The sequence below is a fragment of the Chelonia mydas genome, chromosome 1 (assembly GCF_015237465.2).
Source record: "Chelonia mydas isolate rCheMyd1 chromosome 1, rCheMyd1.pri.v2, whole genome shotgun sequence".
Taxonomy (NCBI): domain Eukaryota; kingdom Metazoa; phylum Chordata; order Testudines; family Cheloniidae; genus Chelonia; species Chelonia mydas.
This window is the reverse complement of record NC_057849.1, coordinates 227,077,382-227,099,813: the sequence shown is the minus strand read 5'-3', so window position 1 is coordinate 227,099,813 and position 22,432 is coordinate 227,077,382. Positions and strand designations below refer to the sequence as shown.

The window sequence follows — 22,432 nt, the reverse complement described above, 5'->3', positions numbered from 1 at the left end:
CCAGCACCTCTGCTGAAGACAGTGGGGAAGGCTCCTTTGCTAAACATATGCTGCACTCTGGACACACCACTAGCAGCCTGCTGCTCCAGATGGGGCCAGATGAGGATTTGGGCATGGAAATGCTGGTAATGTCTGCCATTGTGCCACTTGTTTGCAGTGGGCAGTATTTATATTTTGTTAGGAATAGGAGAGTTCCATCTTACCTATTATTAATACTCCAGAATTGTTCTTCTCATAACATATCCACCTACCAATCCAAAAACTGCTGGATATTGGCCATGTCCAATAGAAACTAGAAGCAAAAGTACATTGACTATGATCCTTTACGAGACAGGCAGATGCTCAGAACCCTAGAAGAAAGTTTTCCTATTTGGAATGAACCCTGATGAGATGGAAGAAAATAAGGGGGAGGAGGAAACTCAAAGGACTATTGGTGAATAGATATTTTATGAGATTAAATTCTGAAGATATATGAATTTTCTTGTAACACAAAACTATACTATTCTCATTCAAATCACCTTGTATCAATCCTGTAGCAATCAGAAGAAGAATATGAGGGAGAGAACAATACTAACATGTAATCACATGATTGAACATGAGCAAGAAGAAGAAGAAATTGGATGAATTACATACACAGGGAATGAAAAATGTTAGATGGGAAGGAGAACCTGCAGGATCAGTAGACCAATGGTTAAATTTTGCACTGTTCCCTCCCTGATACTCATCTTTTGATTGTTACTTCCCAGCAGTTTCAGGATTGGCAGAAGATTATTTGTATGAAAATGAGAGAAGGATCCCACTTCCACCATCTATTATTTGGTGAAAATGTGGAGACACAACAAGGCTACACCCTTGGAAATCTGCTCCTAGTAAGGCCTGTTTCTCTGCCTTGGGAGTTGCTACAGATCTAATGAAGCACATCTGAGACTCTGGTGCAGATGTTTTATGAACATTAGAGGATTCCCTAGTGGCTGTTGTGGTCATCTGAAATAGTGACGTTAAGGAACCTTTTGACCTTTTCATTATAACTGGTGAAGAGAGCTTCTTACCACTTCTTAAGGGTGAAGTCCTATTTAAGTAGAACTTGAGGGGTCTGAACACAACTAGGGAATGTAGAATCATCTCCTTCTGACAGATGGATTGGGGCAGATCATCATCTGACTTAAAATAGAAAAGCAAATTGACATTTGGTACTAGTAACGATTCTGGAGAAGATCGGAGACCTACCCATCAAGTAAAGGATTGGAGAAAAAGGGTCTTTACAGGAAATAGCATCCAATTCACTAACACTATGAGCCAAAGTGGTGATAATAATGAAGGAGACTAACAGTTTTTCCATGCTACCCTGCAGTTTGGATGACAGTGGTGTGAACAGCAGCGTGAACCTAAGAGCTGCAGAATTACATTAGTGCAAACTAAGGATCTTTAATTTCATGCCCATATTGCCTAGCTGGGAGCAGTTACAGTACAGCACTTTAGTCCGTGCTGCAATTCACACCCTCATAGTCCAAACTGCAGGGCAATGTAGACATACTCTAATTATCAGATAGTAAAGGAAAACTAACCGCAAAGAATTCAAGGAGAATTTTGGTTACATAGGTAAGAACTGAGTTGAGGTTCCTGGTGGCAATTAGTCTCAATGATGTATTTCAAACATTTTGTTGATTGAAGGAAAGAACAAATATTAGAGTATATAGCAGTGTTGTTTGGTCTTGTGAGACTGAGTGCTCCCAAGCCAAATAATTGCCATTTAAGAGTTGTAACTCAAGCCTTGTTTTAAATCATTCAATAAGAGGTATAGGACAGAGTTGAGGTACATGTCCAAAGAGGCACTACTGGCAGAAAGTGAGCCAGACATTTTGGTAGGCCTTCACTGGACTAGAAAATGAAGCATCTTAATGAAGCATCTTGGTCTACACTTGGGGGAGGGCGGGGGGGTTCGACCTAAGATATGCAACTTCAGCTACGCGAATAGTGTAGCTGAAGTTGGCATATCTTAGGTCGACTTACCTGGCTGTGAGGACGGCGGTGAGTAGACCGCTGCCACTCCCCTGTTGACTCTGTTTCCGCCTCTCGCGAGCAGGAGTTCCGAAGTCGATGGGGAACGCATTCAGGGATCGATTTATCACGCCTAGATGAGACATGATAAATCGATCCCCGATAGATTGATCACTACCTGCCGATCCGGCGGGTAGTGAAGACCTGCCCTTAAGAGGAATAGTTGAAAATATGAAGCATTAGCCTGTCAATCTCCATGCTGCTGGGACAGGAAAGTCAGGATCAGGAATCTGGTAGCAGAAGACTGATCAGCTGAGACAGGATGCACAGTTCTGTGATATTCCTTCTGAGGCTAGTAAGGAACCTGCCAAATTTTCTGGGAGATAAACAGAAGATGTGGGCATTGGGGAGGGTGAACATACACTTAAGAGCACAGCCAAGGCAGAAAAGATTCACATTTCAAGATAAGGGATCATTGTGTTTGGAACAATAAACATATTAGGTAAAAAGATGTGAAATAGTATGATGGTCTCTTCCTAAGTGGATAGGATCGAGATGATTTCGAACACAGAGTGCGGAGCTCCTGGTGCCTCCCTAGTGATTTATAGAGACAGTTGCTGTCTGATTGTTGAATTCTGTCAGGATATCTGACATGAAGATCCGAGATATGAAGTGCTGAAGACCCTAGCCCACGGTCCTGAATTGAAGAAAGCTGATGCTTCATCAGGCTTCCCATGTGAACCAGAGGCCCTAGCATGATTGCATCCCATACCCTGAGATTGCCCTCTATCATAATCCTTAGTACACTAGGATATGACATACTTTTGCCTTTTGAGGTTATTCATGATGAGTCACTAGTGGAGAGATCTTTGGACACCAAAGAGCTGAGGAACATGATAATCGGAGAACTCCTCCATCCCAGACCAATACCAGGAACACCTGTAGAGTTCTGTTATGGAGCAGTGCCAGCTAGATTGTGTCCACTAATGCAACCATTAACCCCAGGAGAGGAAGGGCTTCTGATTGAGAGATCCTGGCTCAGCAAACAATCTCAGACAACTCTGTGATGCCTCTTCTCCCCGATTCTAGTAATAACCCCATGCTTCTGCTCATAAAAAACCTGTGACACAGTTGAATGAGGTTTGGAGTGTACACCAAGGAGTTCTTTTCTCAGTTTACAACAATACTGTGGATTTGTAGTACACAGAAGTCTTGATGGAGATAAAGGACACAGGATACAGCAGGCCATCGACCTCATGAAATATTTGTATCTCCTCTTCCTGTTGGGTGGCCCTGGTCCAGGTGCGAGTGAAGAAACTGTCAATGAACTGGATGAATAGGAGTGTGGAGATATGTCTCCTTTAAGTTCACAGAGCAGAGAAAGTCATTCAGTGAAACTTCCTGAATGATGAGGGCAGGAGTCTCCATTCAGAACCTGGTAGTCCACACTGAGGGGATATAGGGGTGAAGGGGTGGGTGGGTAGATATAAAGGATAGTTCAAACTCCCTTGGTCCTCTTAGACATTATGAAAAATTGTGGGGAAAACTCCTAGTGACAGGCTGAATCGCCCTGAAGATGAGTAGATTGCAGATTGTTTTAGAAGATCCTGTCTCTTGTCTGCCCTCCAAGGTATAGAGAAAAATATATGTAGCAAGGAAAGAGAATTCTATCAGATTCCCTCTTCATGATGTCTAGCCATTAGAGGGTGACATATAGTCATACTGTGTTAGTATGTATTACAGAAGAACCTAATCTATGTTGCTTCTGAAAGGTAGTGTAGCAAATGGATGAGACCTAAGTCTATTATATTGGAGGCCAGGAGTCTATTCCCAGCTCTGCCTGGAGTGACCTTGTGCAAGCTCTCAGTTATCTGTGAAATGGGTTAATGAAATTGCTCCAGGTAGCAGTATAAAGCCTTGGTTCACAATAAGGGTTGTGAAGGAACAGAAATACTAACAGCAGTCAAGGGAAGAGCTGGGACTAGAAATGGTGGTCTCTAGGCTTGCAGTTTAGTGCACTTTTCTCAAAACTACAGGGCACTGTGGGAGGATCTCCCCCGCTTCCTTCCCTTAAATCACATGAAAGTTGGAGCTTTTCCTCTCTTCACAAGATTGCCTGCAGCAGGGGTCAAAATCACAATAATAAATTTGTGAGAATTGGCAACATTGTGTACTTTCTATAAGGACAGTTTGAAAAGTACCAAAAGAGACAATGGCACTGTAAGCTATTTGGAAAAGTCATTAACTTTGAAAATGCATTGGAATACTATCAAAGACAATCAGAGGTTCCCTGTGTACCAGAAATTGGATCAGAAGCTGCTGCTGCCCTTTCAGATTTGATTTCAGTAGCTATTCAGTTCTAATTGACAACTTTCCTAAGGATTCTATAGTCTAGCCACTGCATGTATTTCCCATCTTGGCCAATATATGTTAATAGAGGAGTTATTGAATGTTTCTGACCACTTATATGACCAGTTGGATTGTTAACCCCTTGCTTCTGCCCACATACTACTAAATGTTAATGGGAGCCTGATATATTTAATAAGCATACTGATAACCATAACTTTTTTTATTCTATTTTTTTTTCACTCTAGTCAATAGTATAACCTTTTTTAGTCAATAGTATGGATTGTTTTTCAGCTTTGATGATCGGGCTGGTCACTTCTGGACATCAGAAGGTCCAATAGCAATTAGAGTATGTGTGCTCTAATTTTCGAAAGGGCCTAAGGAAGCTACGCACACAATTCTTGCTTTCAGTGGCCATGGGTGCCTAACTCCCTCTTTGAAATCCCTGGCCAAACCATTAACTGTGCCCTAGGATGCTGGATGATCTATACCAGTGGTTTTCAGTCGGGATCCACAGACTATGTCTAAGGAATCTGCGAAAGGCTGTCATTTCCATAGAACAGTGGTTTTCCACCAGTGGTCCACGGACCTTTGGGGGTCCACAGACTATGTCTGCACCTCCATCTGAAATATTTTAGGGGTCCGTAAATGAAAAAAAGTTGAAAACCACTGATCTATACAATAACTTATGCAAATCTAAACTGGTTTGTGGGTATTCAATTCATTATTATACAATAAATTACACCTATGGATTGCCTGCTACATCATTTCATTTCAAACTTTTACTACGTTGCAAACCTGTAGAAACTCCAGTGGCAATAGGGGAGCAGATAGCTGAGGGATTCAGTAATAGGATACAAAGTATTTTACCTACATATAACCATTTAATACCATTTTAGATTGATAATGCAAAGCCAGGTGTCAAAATAGCATCAAAACCACTAACAACAATTGGAACAATTATCCTAGTTATCAAGGATTAAATTAGCATAGAAACTGAACAGTTCTCTTGTCTTCTAGAAATGGTCCTTCCAGATCAGGACTCAGGTTCACAGACAGTGCTGAACCTATGAAGTGCTCAGCACCTTTTAGGATTGGGCTGATAATTGCCAGGGAACTGACAGGAAGCTTGTATTGCCAGTTCATATGCTATACCTCTTCTATGGATAAATAAAGAACTCCAGGTTCAAAGACTGGCAATCTGGCACTTTTCACCTGTGTTAAATACACTTAAAATCTAGTGGGGCCATTTTGCATCATGTGAGACAGATCAAAACTGAAAATACAGTCTGACCAACTGGCTGGATTTCTCCAAAGTAGCAGTACAGTTCAGTAATCCATACTCTTCGATGACATTTGTTATGTGAAAAGGAATCTGGCAGAGATCCAGCCACCACAACCTTAAAGAATAACTCAGCAGGAAAAGCAACCAGATTGTTGATTCTGTTCCCATACCATATGCTCCTATGAAAACCAAAAATGCAAGCTCCTTTTTATTTGCAAAAAGAACACCATCATCAATGGTCATACGTATAATATGAACAAGACAGTTTATTAGATGCCTGAGCAATTGATTAGTATCAGAAGCAGAAGAATTATCTTGGTCGTTCTTCTTGCACTCTTTAGCTGATAACCCACAGAAACAAACCATGCACTAATCTTGAGAGAAGATCATATTAAAGCTCACTAATCACAATAGTTTTCAACGTATCAGTGCTAAGGAAATAAATGAATTTCTAGCAATAATATATACATTTCACTCAAAAGTACTGCAAAAAACTTAACTAAGCAAATATAACACCATATATGAAAAAGAGCATCATTTTATATCATCATCCACTTATAGACTAAAGGCAGGTCTGACACATGAGATTTTATGTGAACCCTGGATCCACACATACATACACAAATCACACGTAAGAAGTAGTTTGCAAAAGGTCAGTAAAGTTAATGACAAAAATTTCTTTCAATGCAGAAGAAATTGAACATGAAAACTGCAGGGTTAGGGGAAAAAGTTTACAAATGAGAAACGAAATTGTATGATGGAAGACAAGAACTTAAAAAAGGTGACCTCATAAACATAGATGAAATAAACTAAAAATAAATTTTTAAAAAAAGCAAACAAAAAAAATCCATACACACACACACAGACAAAGTGAGAGCACAACAAAGGAAGTGGAAGAAAAGTGTTACCCATAAGTAGCCGCCGTTTCACCCTCTTGTCCACATCAGCTACTGACGTGGCATTGTACTCAGAACTCTCAATTGCAGCCTCATCCTTCTCTAAAACACAAGTAAGGGACAAACATGGAGCAGTTGGTTAATCAAAAGCCCAATTTTCCGCTGCCTACGACAGTTTCTTGGCATGGCACAACCAAAGCCAAGAAGCAAGCCATGAAAGCACTAAATCCCAGTTAGAGAGTTAATTCCACTTGAAACCCCAGAAAAAAATTAAAGGGTGCTTGGGGCAGAAGGGGAAGGAAAAAGAGAAGGAGGAGGAATGATAAATGACAAAGTAATTAACCAGAAAACACACACAAAGCTTGTTTCCTACTACAGAATGAGACAGCAAACAGGACTGCCCCAGACAGATGTTAGTAATGGAAATTTAAATACAAGGGTTCTAGTTAAACAAACTATTAAAGACAAACTGTAAAGTGATTCAGGCTGATGGTGGGATCAGGATCTGAAAATGGCAGGCTGAGGACAAAGATGAGACAGACACACAGAGCTAAAAGAATCCGGTGATGGAAGGGCATGGGTGCACCATAGTTGTGTACACATTGACAGAGTGTTTAAAAACCAAACAATGCATGCAAATTTTAAAAAAAGGAAAAACCCCAAACCAAAAAACGAACAACAAACCAAACAAACACAAAAAAGATCAATTTGGGCAGTGCTGGTTGCCTGCTTGTCTATGAAACACTACGAGCTAAACATTCAATGCTAGAAAAGATGTTGCAAGAACAGGGTTTAGCAATTTTATAAGCATGCAGTAAGCAAGATGATGTCAGCAAAGGTCATTTTGCAAATAATTTCTGATATCCTATAGGTAAGAGTTTCAATTCAGCATAACAAGGACTTTAGTTGAGTTATGCTTCATTAGAAATACATAGAAACAATCATTCACAAGGGAGGGAAGAGATGAGCAGTAAGTGAAATAAAAATAAAGGTTTCTCATACAGGAAAGCAATGGAGAAAGCAGCAGCTGGGTAAATAAAATGATTTATGCAGGGTGGGGGAGTTGCTTTATTAAAAAAGCCAAAACAAAATGCAAGTGGGGACTTTCACATGCAGCAAACATTAAAAAAAAAATAAAAATCAGGCAAACAAAGACAAAATGTGTTAGACAAAGGGTCAAAAAGTATTTATCTGGCATTGCAGAAGTTTGCATTCTTGCAGTGATGCCCAGAATATATACACCACTGAAGACAGCAAACAGTGGAATAATGGAAATGAGAAGGAGGAGGAGAAGGCAGCGGCTGGCAGGTTTGATCTGTGGCAACACTACATGGTTGAGTTGTAACGAGAAGTTTTTAAACAAGTTCTAGATGGGATCAGGCTGCAATAGAGGCTTTTGTTTGAGATATTGTGGGTTTTTTATTGTTCTGTAAATAATTAATGAACGTCAGTTATCAGACAAGACAGGCAATCAGGAACCATCACCAGAAAGCAGGAATAAAAATGTAAAAAATAAATAAAAATTAAAAAGTGTGTTCTAAAAGAAAGAACTACTCAGAGGGAGGAAAATCAACACAAGCAGTAATATGTGACTTACATCGCAGGACCAAAGAATGTAACATGGAGTTGTGTTTGTTACATTACAAAAATGAAAAATTATAGTAATAAAAAAAGCCAGGAGTGTATACATCCTTTTGAACATGATGGACAAATTTAAACATCAACCTGAGGAAATCAATGAACAGTGAACGCTTGCAAATGGGAGCATCAAAAATTTATTTTATGTTCCTCAATAAAACCTGGTATTAGGGCCCTCAATCCTGCAAGCTCTCCGCACATGGAACTCCCATAGACTTCAATAGGAGTTCCTTATGCAGAGGGACTGCAAACTCAGACCAATATGTTAACAGAAAGTACTGATAGAGAGATCCTAACAGTCCAGGAATAGGTAGTGTATACAGCAAGACATGGTAATTGTTGTACCTTGATAACTTTTCCTTTAGTGAAGGCTACAGCCCTGATCCGGTCATGAGATCTGTGCAATCGGACCCCTTTCCCTATGCTGAGCCCTGTCTGAGGTCAATTCCATGAGCTGGCATAGGGGTTTGTCTGAACAGATCTCGCTGCCTATGGGCCTGGTCTCAAGCCCACTGAAGTAATCTGAAAGATTTCTATTGAATTCAGTAGGCTGGGGATCAGGACCTGTATGTTTTCAAATATGGAGAAGGGAGAGAGAAGACTAAGAACTTCCATCTAATTCTGAAAGTATTTAAGCTTATTTCCTATTTTTTGTATTACTTTATACATTTTTGAAACAAACTAATCAATAACAATGTGAAGATGATGACAACCATTATGGATTTTTAGGTTCTGATTTTGAGAGTAAGAGCGTAAAAAAGGAACATAACCACTGATTAACTTATTGCAAAAAGTTCCTTTTTGTACAAAAACGGATAATATTATGCAAACAATGTACTTTGTAATAATAAATATTTGCATGGCATCACCCAGGATGCTTCACTTCCTGCTAGGCCATTTTCCCATTGACAGTCACACTGGAAGCTTACTCACGATGAGTACTATTATTTTGCTATAAAGCAAAAACAAAAAACCAGGAAAGCAAGCATATCATGGACATTAAATTATCCCCAAATAGAATTTAAAAAATATTAGGATCAAATCCTACTCACCTTACTGATGTGAGTAGTCCCACTGAAATCAATGGACTGCTCATATGAGTAAAAAGGGGTAGAGTTGATCCTTGATCCATAGTTACCTTTTGTGCTTTTCAATTTTAAAAGTTATTAAATTCGATTTATAAAAACAATTAAAATGACAAAGCAATGACAATGGGATATTTCACAGACAAACATTTACATAAAACAATCATAACTGTATGCCTCTAATCTCTTTGCAAAGTTTGACCCTAACTGTTACGACCAAAACCTACTATTGCACACTCCTCTCAACAATAGTTTTAATCTCCTAGCGTCCACACACACACCAACTCATTCTACCATATTACTAGTAAAAAGTGTGCTTTAGAGAGGTACTTACCGATGCATGTTCGGCCATCTGAGTGCAGGGCATACTTCTGATGACAACCACACACAGGACCAGTATCTGTGTCATCACAGGTGTGTTGGCAGCCTCCATTTCCATAGTTACAGGTTACTAGTTATGCCCAAAATGTATGTGTATATATGAATACATAAATAAAATTACAATGAAACCAATTAGTTTTTGAGGGCCTTTTTAGAATACAGAAGATCAGTTATAAAGCAAGACATTAGACAACACAACATTTTTATTTATGGGTGTTTCCACTCTCTGTTCTTTGCCTGGTCCCCGTTTTTTCCTAACTAACTCCTCCCTCATCCATGTAATTAAAAAAACCCAGAATGTTGCACTTTTTAAAATTCACTCTGTTTGGATTAGTTGTTTTAGCATGAAGGACCAGCCAATTTCATCTCCTCCTAAAACGCCATGGTTCATATCCATGATATATATGGCACGAAGAAATGAGCAGTCTACTAATACAGACATATTTTCCAGTCTATAGACAGCATTTTTCTTCTCCTGCTGGGCTTCACTCCATAATTGGAGGAAGCAGTGATCCAGACCGCAAGAGCAAAAATACATCAGTCTTGAAATCCATTCTTTCAAAAACTCTAATCCTCCCAGAATAGAAGAATGTTTAAAAATAAGACAGGAAACCCTTTTTCTATTTTTAAAAGCCTTTTTCTGGGACTACAGTATATTGGCTTCAACTCGGAAGAAGCCTATGGAGATTTCACTATCACTTCAGTATATATTTACTAAAATTACTTCTAACAACAAAGAAATTTTCTGAGACAAAATTCTCAAGGTGGGCAGAATTTAGCAATTTTAAAGAATTTCTAATAAAGCAGATTTTGTCTCAGGAGGGAATTTCATTTTTAACTCATAGGACGCTGGCATTTCCCAAATAGTAATCCAGTTATAATGGCCCTGATTCTCCTCCTGTTTTACACCATGTGTAGTCACACACCTGTGCAAAGTGCACACAAAATGAAACAACTGTGATCTGACAGCGTTTTAAACACACTTTCCTGTCATTATACACAAGTCCAAATGTCTACACCAGGGTCAAGATGGAGAAGGATCAGGCCCTTCGTGCATGCATATATTGGAATATATTTTTTTAAAAAAGGATTGGGAAATCAAATGTCTAATTATTTACTTATATCATGAATTATTTCAGAGGGTTTTGGCATGTCTAAATATTATGTCAGTTTAAATACTGAATTCTATTAATCAAAGGAAGCTCTCTGGCACAAATATTTATTTCTAAGCCATCCTAGACTGGTTCTAGAACCACAGTATTCTCTGCCATGTTACATTTAAATATCACCAGGATTTCCCTTGCTAGACAGAGAATTTATAAAGTATCCAATTAGGTAAAGCCAAGATTTTTTCTTTTTTTTTTAAAGGAACTTAAAGTGAGGCTCTCAAATCCATACTAAAACACCTCTCATTTTCAAAAGTGCAGAGCGTCTTACAGGTCCGATTCATCTCAATGATCTCACTTTACTAGTCTCTAAAAAATGGAATATATCTGAATTTTCTGGTGTGTAATCACCTGCAAGCAGGAAGAAAAACTTTGCTGTATATAATTATCAGAGGGCTAAAACTAGAGATGGGGCTAAACTGAATATTTTAGGCCCAGATTTAAGACACGTAACTCTGATCTCAACAGGAGCTCAACACTTTCGAAAATCAGGCAGGTGTCTCAATACGTGAAGCCTAACTTCAGGCTATTTTTGAAATCTTGCTAGAAGATTCGCAAAAAGAGGGCCTGATTCTCTTCACGTTCACCAGTTTTACATTGACTTCAGTGGAGTCACTCCTGACTCACACTGATGTGAGAAGAGAATCAAATCCAGGATGAGATAGATGCCTGGAATGGAGTCTTCCAATGTGCACATTAAAATGCATAACTGTGGAACTTGATTCTCATTCACTTATACTGTTTTACACCAGTGCAACTCCCTTCACTTTAATAGAGTTACTCCTGACCTACACTGGTGTAAGGAGAACAGACATGTTTCTACAAAAAGCTACTCTAGAATGATGCAGTTTAAAGTAATTCATGTAGGATTAAATGCCAATTTCCCTGCTCCTCTGCACAGTGAAGTCTCCATTCACCACACAATATCGCATTCTGCAAAATCATAAAAATGGTTACACTGACAACCCACTAAGTGGGTGGCACAAAATAAAAGTTGGGGTGAGACTTTCAAAAGAGCTGCTTCAGCCTTGGCTTAATTGTCCTTCCAATTGAGTCAACTGGAGTTTAATCGTTGTCGCCAGTGTGGGAGCAGAGTTAGGCGAGCACTGAGCACTTTTGAAAATTCAACCCTAGTATTTTTTTTTAAAAGAATTATTATTAAATCAACTCCAGGCAAAATAAGATCTAATTCTGGAACAATTTACTGGGTTGTGGACACTGAGCCAAACTCTACTGTCAGTTATACCAGTGTAAATCCATGGTAACATATTTGAGGTCAGTGGAGTTATTCCAGTTTTATTCCAGTGGAATTTAAAAGATAAGAAGGATGGTTTAGAGGGTAGACCACTTGGGAAGTCACTAAATTTACCCCATGCCTCAGTTTCCCAACTGTAAAATGGAAATAATACTTCTGAACCTCGTAGGGTTATTGGGAAGATAAAAATCCATTAATGATTTCAAGATGCTCAGATATTATTGGCGATGAAGGCTATATAACTACATAGATAGAAAAACTTGGCCTAGTGATTTCACAGAGGGAATTTTGGACTGATTTTTTTGTGTCTTTTCCTATATCTGCAAAATAAGCCATGCTGTACAGTGAAAAGTATTTCTGATAATTTATTACCCACCTATGTTAGTCTTTAAAGGGGAAACTTGTCAAGGTTGGTCCACAAAAATACTGACTTTCACTACCTTAAATAATAAACTTATTCACTATCTCCTGTTGAAAATGTTATGGTGATGGTGGCTGAGGAACCCAGGGCTGCAACAGGAAATTATTTGATTTAGCAAACTAGTAGTATGCTCTAGATTTAACTAGAGATGGGCCTGAACCAAAAAATCCTGGATTTGAATACTCAGATTTTTGAGGGACTTGAAATCTGATCCAGATTCCTATTTTTAGTTCTCCCTATCTCTTTAGCAACTTGAACCAAAACTCCAAAGCTGGACCACTATGAACTTTGGGGTGTGAAATCCAGTTCTGCATATATATAAATTGAGGCCCATTTCTAGTTTTAACAAAAGGTTGGAGAGTTTTCCTTCTTCATTGAATGGGCTAAATCCTGGCTCCATTCAAGTCCATGGCAAAACTCTGATTGTCTTTATGGGGCCACGATATTACCTCCAAAATCCAGATCTACCCCTTTTTTATAGAAAAGTATTATAGTGAGCTGCCTAAGAAATCCAAACCGGCTTTCTACAAAGAGATTTCTTGTAAACTTCACGATATGGCTACACAAAGGAATAAATTAGAGTTCAGAATGTATGGAAATAAAAATGCACAAAAAACTAAGTCAAATGTTTTGACCTACCAACCTTGACAGTGCCCTTTTAACAGATGTAAATCACAGTAGCATACTATACATTACATTATTATGATAAAACAAGTGGATGCAAATTAGTGTCTAATATTTCTCACTACAGGAAAAGATAAACATTTGTTAGACTTTATGGGCCAGACAGTCGTATCTCCATAAAGCTGGTGTAAAACTAGAATAACCCTATTGAAGTCACCTTGATAGACATGTGTGAATACCAAGGAACTCTAAGAGAGATCAAAATATCTGGCTATATCCCATGAGAACTACGGCACTGTACTAAAACCAGATCATATGCATAGGGTAAGCTGTGACCATTAGAAATAATCGGCCAAATCCTTCCCTGGCTTCTCAATCTATGGAGAACATACATTTTGTGTAATGCATTCTCTGCCACAGGGTTCTCAACAGCAAAGAGCAGCATTTGACAGCGAAGGCCAGGGCAAAGCACTGACAAGTGTTCTTTGCTGCTTCTCTGAGCAGGGGCAATATGCATATCCACCATGTGTCCACTAGCACTTCCTGTAGATGGCAGCATATGGGCTAGTCGGCTCCCTAATTCATGCCCCCTTGTGCATCAGCAGAGAATATAATCGAACCCTTAGAGTTTAAAAATGTGATCTTAAAGTTGTAATGCTAATGAGTCATTATTAGAAGTAATGAGCCAGATCCTCAGTTGCGTTGGGACAGCTTTGTGTCACCATTTTCCCAGCACAAAGCTATCCTAAACCTGGCTTACCTGCTCCTGGGAGTGTCACCCCAGTGTAGGGGGGAATCTTCAGGTGATATAGGTACCATAGCTCAGCTCATCCTATGGTCCCTCTCTTCCTGGCTGTCAGCTCAGGGCATGTTGCTAGGGGGAAAGGGGTGTAGCCAGTGTGTCCCTATGCCCCAGTGATCTCTGGCTACCATTAACAGCACCTTAGGGCCACTGGCAGCTGGTGCAACTTCGAGAAGCCATATGGCTCCTCTAAATTGTGCTGGTGGACGGGGGGGTGGGTGGGAGAGAATCAGACCTATTCAGATTAGTTGAGGATCAGGAGAGCACAAAGGTGGCTGAAAGTAAACAGCCACTTTTTCACCTCCATCCTGAGCTACTCTAAGCGGTCCTCAGACACAGTTTCGCGTGTGGGCCAACATTTTAAATTAATATGAAGAATGATGGCTGCCACAGAAACAACATTTACAATCATGAAAATGAGGAAGAATAGCTCAGAAAATGAGTAACAGATAAAGGCCAGATTAAATTAGACATTAAATACAATAGGGATTTCAAATATATAGCTATATTCCATAGGAAAAAGCTACATTAAAATAACATTATTAAGGTTGCAAGTTCAAACACCAAGGCCTTGTCTACACTACAAAATTTAATTGACCTAAGTTAGGTTGACATACAGCTACCACAGCAATTACTGCAGTGGTTCATGTCCCCTGTTGGTGGTGCAGGTCCTCGCCAGGAGCACTTCCAACAACTTAACTATGTGGGGCACTGACAACTGGAAAACCCCTCCCCCCAGAGGCTGACAGCCAACAGGTAATGTAAGTAATGCAGTGTCTACACAGACACTATGTTGCCCTAACTACATCGATCTAAGTGCTACGCCTCTTGCAGAGGTGGAATAATTAGGTCAGTATACACGTACACTGTGTACGTACACACATACACCGCTGGGAGCAAAGTTGTAGTGTAGATGCTTACACAGATAGGTCATGTAAGCTGCCTTACATTGATCTAACTCTAGTGTAGACCAAGCTTTAGAATTCAGCTTGCTTCTGCAACCTTAATTCTGCCTGGTAACTGTATGCCCCCCCAACATTCATTTTGTTCTCTTTTGTGATACCCTTCCCTGGGGACAAGGAGCTTCTGGAAGAAAAAGAACAGTCTTATGGAGGAAATAGTATCTGATTCTATACAAAGATTGTACCATAATACACACACGAGGTATGGGTAAGGGAGTGCAGAATCAAATGTATGTGACCAACACTAATTCTGGCATTTCCTAACTTTTTTGAGTGCTTGCTTTTGCAACCTTAATAACATTATTTTAATGTTTAATACATATGTGTGATGAATATCTAAACCAGATCTGATTTGCACACATTTCTGAGCTCTCTCAAGCTACTCAGAATCGAACTGAGAGTGACCTCAAAAATGTATGTTACAAGGATAGTTTAAAGCTTAACACTCTAAAGTGGCTTTAGAATTTAAGCTATTTTAAGGAGTTAGCCAGCTTACCCTCTTAAGCCACATTAACATCTTTGTGTGCCTTATTACATGGATTTATATTTAGAACCTGATCAGATTTTGAACCTAGTATTTAGTATCCAACAATTTAAAAAATATTAGGATAATTACATCCCTATCTATTACCAAATGTGGCTGAAGTGTATGTTATTGCCAAGACACCATGTAATTTTTTCAATAAGCTAGATCTACATTTTGTAGCCTGGGTGCTGGGAGTTTCTGTAACAGCTGGTGCAGCACATTGGCAATTCGTGGCAGCTTCAGATAAACTAAAAAAAATAAGGAGTTTTATATTGAATACAATGTGCAATGAATAAAGCTAGGAGTACAGCATGGCTTGTTTTACTAATATTGATATTAAATTTATTTTATTCTGCCCCAAATTTTCAACGTTCTGCAGATTTTTGTATTGACAGTACCTAACTGCACCACAACACTCTCAGGGGAAGCTGGAGGGTCCTGGAAGGCGTGGGAGAAGGTTTTGATTGGTAGAGTAAACATATTGGGTAGCATGTTTGAAAGTACTCATGCACTGGCCTAAGTCTGCTCTCAGTGAAGTCGTTAAAGGTGGGTGCAGGTAAAGTTAAGGTTGCCCAACACTTTTCATTATAGGACTGTGACCCAGGAACCTGTTGGTGCCAACTGGCAGATGGCACAGAGGGTCCATAAAGTTTTATAGGGGGTCCCTGGGGTCAGATATATGCATATAATTCACTAAAGGATGACATGTCATGTCTTTACTGAGAGCCAGTAGCCCACTGCTCATCATAATCATGGCAACATGTATGTGCAGATAATATTTAAGGAGTTACATGCCTGTACTGCAAATTATGTTCTTAAAGCAGGTAACCAGGAGGTGACATGTCTCAGAAAGGTTCTTTTCAAGCAAGAGGTAACAGATACTCATCTCTCTGTCTGGTCATGTGGGTATTGGGCATTGTATGTCTCACAAAGGATGCTTGTTTGCATACTGACCCAAATGGTAATCAAGAGATTGCAAAATCTTCCAGAAAGGAAATTTACAGGAAGAAATAAACAACAGGTGCGGACCTTGTTTACAAACAAAGACAATGGATTGTTGGGGTATATCTGGAGGCGCAGAGGTACATCCTGGATCCTTCGCAGAGGAGGCAAACTAAGGAACAGTCTGAAGGGGAAAAGAGGATGAATGGATTGTGCTCAATAGAGCACATTTCTCTCCAGACCTTGGCAATGAACCCAAGATTCCTGAATCTCAACATTCCTCTGATGTCAGCAAATATCTGTGAAACTCACTGGCAAAGTGTGTGTCTGATGCCACTCTGGTGGGTGGTCCTAACAGAGGATGACCACCTACTATTGCTATCAGTTACTCCTTTAGTTCAAATGGCAGAGGTCTGTGTGGTGGATCTAAAGCAGGGGCGGGCAAACTTTTTGGCCTGAGGGCCACATCGGGTTTCCAGAATTGTCTGGAGGGCCAGTTAGGGGAGGCTGTCTCCACAAACAGCCAGGCGTGGCCTGGCCCCTGCCTCCTATCTGACCCCCCCACTTCTTGCCCCCTTACGGTACCTCTGGGACTCCTACCCCATCTACCACCCCCTGCTCCCTGTCCCCTGAGCACCCCCTGACTCCCCACCCCTGACTGCCCCTTGCTGCCCCATCCAACCCCCCTCTCATTCCTGACTTGCTCCCCGGGACCCCTGCCCCATCCATCTACCCTGTTGCCTGGCCTTGGATCGCCCCGGCCCCTATCCACACCCCCTCCCCCGACCACCCCCCCAACTACCCTGCTCTCTATCCAACATCTCCTGCTCCCCGCCCCGTTAGCACGCTGCCTAGAGCACCAGTGGCTGGCGGCACTACAGTCACGCTGCCCAGAGCACCGGGTCAGGCCTTGGCTCTGCAACTGCGCTACCCGGCCGCCCAGAGTGTTGCGCTCACGGTGCAGTGCACTGAGGTTGCGCGGGAGGGGGAACAGCGGGGGGCGGAGGGGGGCTGGGGACTAGCCTCCTGGGCCAGGAGCTCCGGGGCCAGACAGGAGGGTCCCGCGGTCCGGATGTGGCCCGTGGGCCGTAGTTTGCCCACCTCTGATCTAAAGATGACCTGATGATGCTGATGACCTGTACAGTGGCAAGTATGATTCCACATGATGGATTTTTTGTTCTTTCAGTCACCATTTTTTAAAACCTAGGGCATTACATTTTAAAAAACCTACACTGAAAGTGTGTTTAGGTTGCAAAGTCAAACATTCAGAAATTAGGAAATGCCAGATTTAAGGTTGCTCATGTAACTTAAATTGAGCCTCTCGTGTCTATGTATTATGATATTTTAATTACATAATCACATACTTCTTTTCCCACAGGACCCTGCCTCATTCCATGCACAGGCGGGATCCACTCAGGTGATGAATTCAGGTTGTGCAGTGATGGCTGTGGTTTGTAGAACTCCTGCCTCGTTTGTTGCAGAAGCCGGTAAGTGTGTAATGAGTAGGCAGGGGACTGCAGAAAGAGAAAGGAAGGTCTCATGACTAAGGAAGTTGAATGCCACGCTGAAGAACTGGATTCTATCCCTGCCTCTGCAACAGAGTTCCTATATGATGTTTGGCAAGTCACTACCAAACTTTTCACAGATGGTCACTACTTATGTGTTCCTAATTTTCTGGGTGCCCAACTTGAGAAACATGAGGCTGAGCACTTACAGATGCAAATTAAGTAATTGGGAACTGTACTTGGAACATATTAAGTGCTACAAAATACCAAGTACTCTAAATCCAGGCCCTGCATGTCTCAAATTGGGCATGCAAAACTGGTGGACACTTTTGACATTACTCTCTGTATCTCAGATTCCCATCTGTAAAATGGAGCTATAATATCACTTTACCTCACAGAGGTGTGGTGGAGATAAATTCATTAATGTTTGTGAAGCACTCAGATATCACAATGATAAATGACACAGAAAAGCCCATGAAGAAATGAATAATTCTGTCTTCAGAGCAGGGCTGGTATAATGTACAGGTCCACACATTGAACTGTGAGGATAAAACAAAATACTCAGTGAGCACCAGCCATCCTATGCACTGAATGAGGCAGGAGTCCTGTGGAAAAAAAATCTCTTTGATGATGTAATTAAAAACTGTATCATAATGCATACACACAAGGGGCTAAATTAGGATGGCATGGGCATTTCCTAAATTTTGAATGCTTGACTTCTCAACCTCAACATTCCTTTAATATAATTTGCATATAATTTGCATACACACATACACACACACAACTTGACTTGAAGCAGAGTTAGGCTAATATAGATTGCTTGCAAAAATGCCATCCAATATGCTTTTCCAATTCACCCAGTGTGGGGGAAATCACCTCTTGTTCTACTGCCTCTGTGCCATCCACTCCCAGTTAGCCCTAATATTAAAGGGAAGGTCAGCAGCAGGAAGGGATGTGGCATGTTCTGGTAATCCCTGATCAGCATAAATGGCCTTTAGGGGACTAATACAAGCCAGAATTCTTTAGACCAACCCCGAGGCTGCTCTAATCTATGATGGTGCCAGAGCTAATGTAGGATGACCAAGGTGCAAATCTCTCTTTTGCAGCTCCTTGACTCAGCTGCACTTAGTGCTGAAAAAGGTGCAGCTCAGGATTCAGCCAATTCATTCAAATGATTGCAATGATGAAACTGTTACAAATATTAACATTTAAATCCTCATTACATTTCAGTATTGGATTTTCATAGAGATAAATGAGCCAGCTCATTCCTCTCAGAGTTACTGTTTCAGGTTGTCTCACTACTCATACAGATATCACTGTATTGGTTTGTGCTCAGTTCACACTCAGAAGGGCTAGAAGTAAAAAGTTTTTGTAGGATTCTGAGGACATTTCTGCAGCAAATGGGGATGAGGATTCTGCAACAAATTCTGTGGCTGTGGAAGACTCAGAGCCCCTGGTTAGGGATCTAAAAAATTCACTATAACTCAAACTACATTTTGAACTCTGCAGGGCACTGAATAAATTCAGGTCTTTTGTTCATCTGAATTGTGATGTGCCCAGTAATATGAAACTGGCAGAGGCCCCAATTCTCCTATCACCATCTTCCACCGATGAAGGCTCAAATATTCCCCTAGGAACATACAGATATGTGCAAACAGGTAATACAAGCATAATTATTAAGTAAAGTTAATCTCCATCTTAAATTCTGATTGCACACAGTCAGCTAACAAAATGTTCACTTTTAAAACACATTTAAAACTCTACTAGAACACTAATTTTTTTTTTACTGTGTGCTCTTATTTTTCCTTAAAATATTGATAAAATGTGCATTAATCTGTGGCACTTCTCAGTGACATTCAAAGATAATCTTTTTCTTTACACTCAGAAAAATATCGCTTATCACATTTAACCAGGGGAGGTCGCATGAAGAAAGAGGTTAAGGTGGAGCAAAGATCATGGCAAAAATATCACCCTAAAGGGGAAACCAGATGGTCCTTTTTGGCATTTTATTCCATAAAGCATTAAAGAAATGTAACAGCAATTCTTTGTCCCTTGATCCCTTCCAAAACTTCTAGGGAGTTAGGGAGGCAAGTTAAGGTATTAGTGCCTAATTGAAGGCCAACTAGAGTCAATAGAAAGACTTCCATTGACTTCAGCAGGCTGTGGATAAAGCTCTTACAGAAGGATCAATTGTCTTACCCTGTATTGAAAATCCTATGCTCCCAATTGCACTGGGTGACATGCTTGTGTTCCATCAGCTAAAATATGGTATTCAAGAATGTCATGTATGATATGGCCATGTGCCTTCCTAGTAATGCCAAAGGCAGTAGTCCATGTCAATGCAACCAATACTACTGAAAACCTTTCTGTCTTTTAAATATGAAAAGTAGGTGCACTTCATTTTATGGCTCTAATGCCTCAATGCCACTTCACGAGAACATGACTGTCTTGTAAGATAGAATCCTAATGATATGCATTCATTTATAGTGGATGTTTTTGCTTTCTAAATACAGTTTGGATTAAATGCCTCTTCCCCTGCCCATCCCCTTTCCCTGCCCTCTCCCCTCAAAAACAAAACATCTTCTCCCACCTTCCCATTTCCTCTGTTCAAGATGAGAAATGGTGCTGAACTGTAAATTTCAAAGTTGGATCTGAATTGCCCTAGGTTGAAGGTTTGACACTAGACCAATCTCTTTTGAGGATGTACTCCTAAAAAACTTTTCACCCTCCCCCAAATAAGTACTTCACAAAAAGAACACACTTTAATGGTCTTGATAGAGTCTGAATCACCTCTGGCCAAAGCCTAGCTGATTTCTTTATCTCTGGAAAATAATAACAATGTGGAAAATAAGACATGTTGGGGCATTTGATATTTAGTCTCCATCTACCTACATTTGCAGTCCTTCTGGTTTTTGGCAAGCTCAAAGCCAGGCCTACATTCACAGGCAACCCCACCTTTGGGCGTCTCCCGGCAGATATGTGCACACCCGTGATCTTTGTTCATACAGTTCATACCCTCTGTAAAGAGAGAAAGAGAGAGAGAAAGAGAGAGAAAAAACACAAGTACTGAAAAAAATCCCATTGCAGATTAACTCTAATCAATTTCACAGGTCCATTGTTCCACTGTCAGCGTAATTTTTATCTTCCATCTGGAGAGTGTCCCATTAGGCAAATGAATGCTATAGCAATAAGGGTTTAAAATCAACATATGAGCACCATAAATTACAAAACAAGCATCCACTGGGATCCATTACACCTACACTTCAGACTTATACATCACATTAATGTGGTTATTTTTGTGACTATATAATTTAAAGTTTTTAGTGACAGATTACATGAATAGGTAAAGAAGCTGCACAGAATTTAAAAAGAAATTAGAACTATCAGAGCCCACTGGAATTTGTATCCTTGCAGCCATATGTATTTTGAACATTTAATAGAATGTAGTGAGTATTGAAACACTTAATCATTTTTGTTCCTTTCCAAGTTTATAACATTAAATGATCTACTTTTCAAGAATCTTTCATATACTGTAAAAGCTCAAAGAAAAGAGAATACAGTTTTGCAATAAAATGGAGAGGCTGTGAAATTTACACCACAGACTGAAGTTGTGTGCGTTTACACCTATATAAATTCATGCACACCATAGAAGGCCTGGAAGGGGAAGACCTAGTAGTATAGCTCCTTTGGGATGGAGGCAGGGTACCAGGGACCAGAGCCAGTGGAGAGCCATAAGAGGTGCTGCAGGACCCTGTACTTCTTGTGGATTCCTGGGGCCAGATCCTAATTTTTCACCACATGATGAGGGTTGCAAACCCTGCTTCCCAAAGGAAGAAAGCAGAGGAAATTCAGAAAGGTCAATCCCATGGAGTTTCCTGGCTCAAAGGTGGTTATCTGAACTGAATGACTAAACCCACTGCCTTTTTTTTTCTTTTTTCTTTTTGGTAAAAAGTTTTACAATTAGAGGACCAGGTTTTTGGGGTTTTTTGTCTGTCAAGGTTTCTGAAATTCTCAGAGAGCTATTTTTCAAGTGGTGAATCCACTAAGGATTATGTTTATGCATTTTATATTTAGTTTTATGCATGGATATTTCTCTCTCTTTTTTATATACTATAAATCTCCTTTCATTCTCTTTCTTTGCCAGAAATGTAGTCATTCCCCAGCAACCCCACTATTTCATTCTCTTTCTGTGTATAACATATAATGGCATACCAACCATCCTATGATGCTTAAGAGCCAGGGGACACTATGGATCAGCTTTCTTTTTATCATCCTAAGATGCAAGCATGGGATTTTCAAAAGTCCCTATAGATGATTTAGACTTTCAACAGGACTTGTGCTTCTAAGGGCTTATCTTCACTTTGCAGTTAACTCGAGTCCCATCCACACACCAATATCCTTAACCTGTGTGTGCTGATGCTTTTAAATCAAGGTGACCAGTGTTTCAGGGGGCACCAGCTAAACCTCAAGTGGGCACAACTTGTCAGCTGCTCACACAATCACTCTAGTGTGGATCTAAGCTACCATCACTCAAGTGCTGCTAGTCCTCCAATACCTTTCCACAATTCCCCCCCACAAGCAGAAAGGACAGACAAGTTCT

At 40.3% G+C, this 22,432-nt stretch overlaps 1 protein-coding gene across 9 annotated transcripts in view; it reads right to left on the bottom strand.

Annotated features, from left to right (window-relative positions):
* The window catches only part of SCUBE1 (signal peptide, CUB domain and EGF like domain containing 1), a 304,131-nt gene that overhangs the window by 127,396 nt on the left and 154,303 nt on the right, over window positions 1-22,432 (bottom strand). For 3 of the 9 annotated variants that reach the window (XR_006287903.1, XM_007061754.4, XM_043538046.1), the window contains exons 5-7: window positions 20,725-20,850; window positions 9,583-9,699; window positions 6,538-6,627 (exon numbers count right to left, since the gene is read on the bottom strand). The exons of 2 other annotated variants lie outside the window; for them this stretch is intronic. Coding sequence is in view for 6 of the 7 variants with exons in the window: in XM_007061754.4 (XP_007061816.3) it covers window positions 6,538-6,627; window positions 9,583-9,699; window positions 20,725-20,850 (333 nt within the window). In the remaining variant the exon portion in view is untranslated. The remainder of the gene's footprint in view (window positions 1-6,537; window positions 6,628-9,582; window positions 9,700-20,724; window positions 20,851-22,432) is intronic. 4 more of the 9 variants (XM_043538053.1, XM_043538060.1, XM_043538048.1 and 1 more) reach the window with 3 other exon arrangements.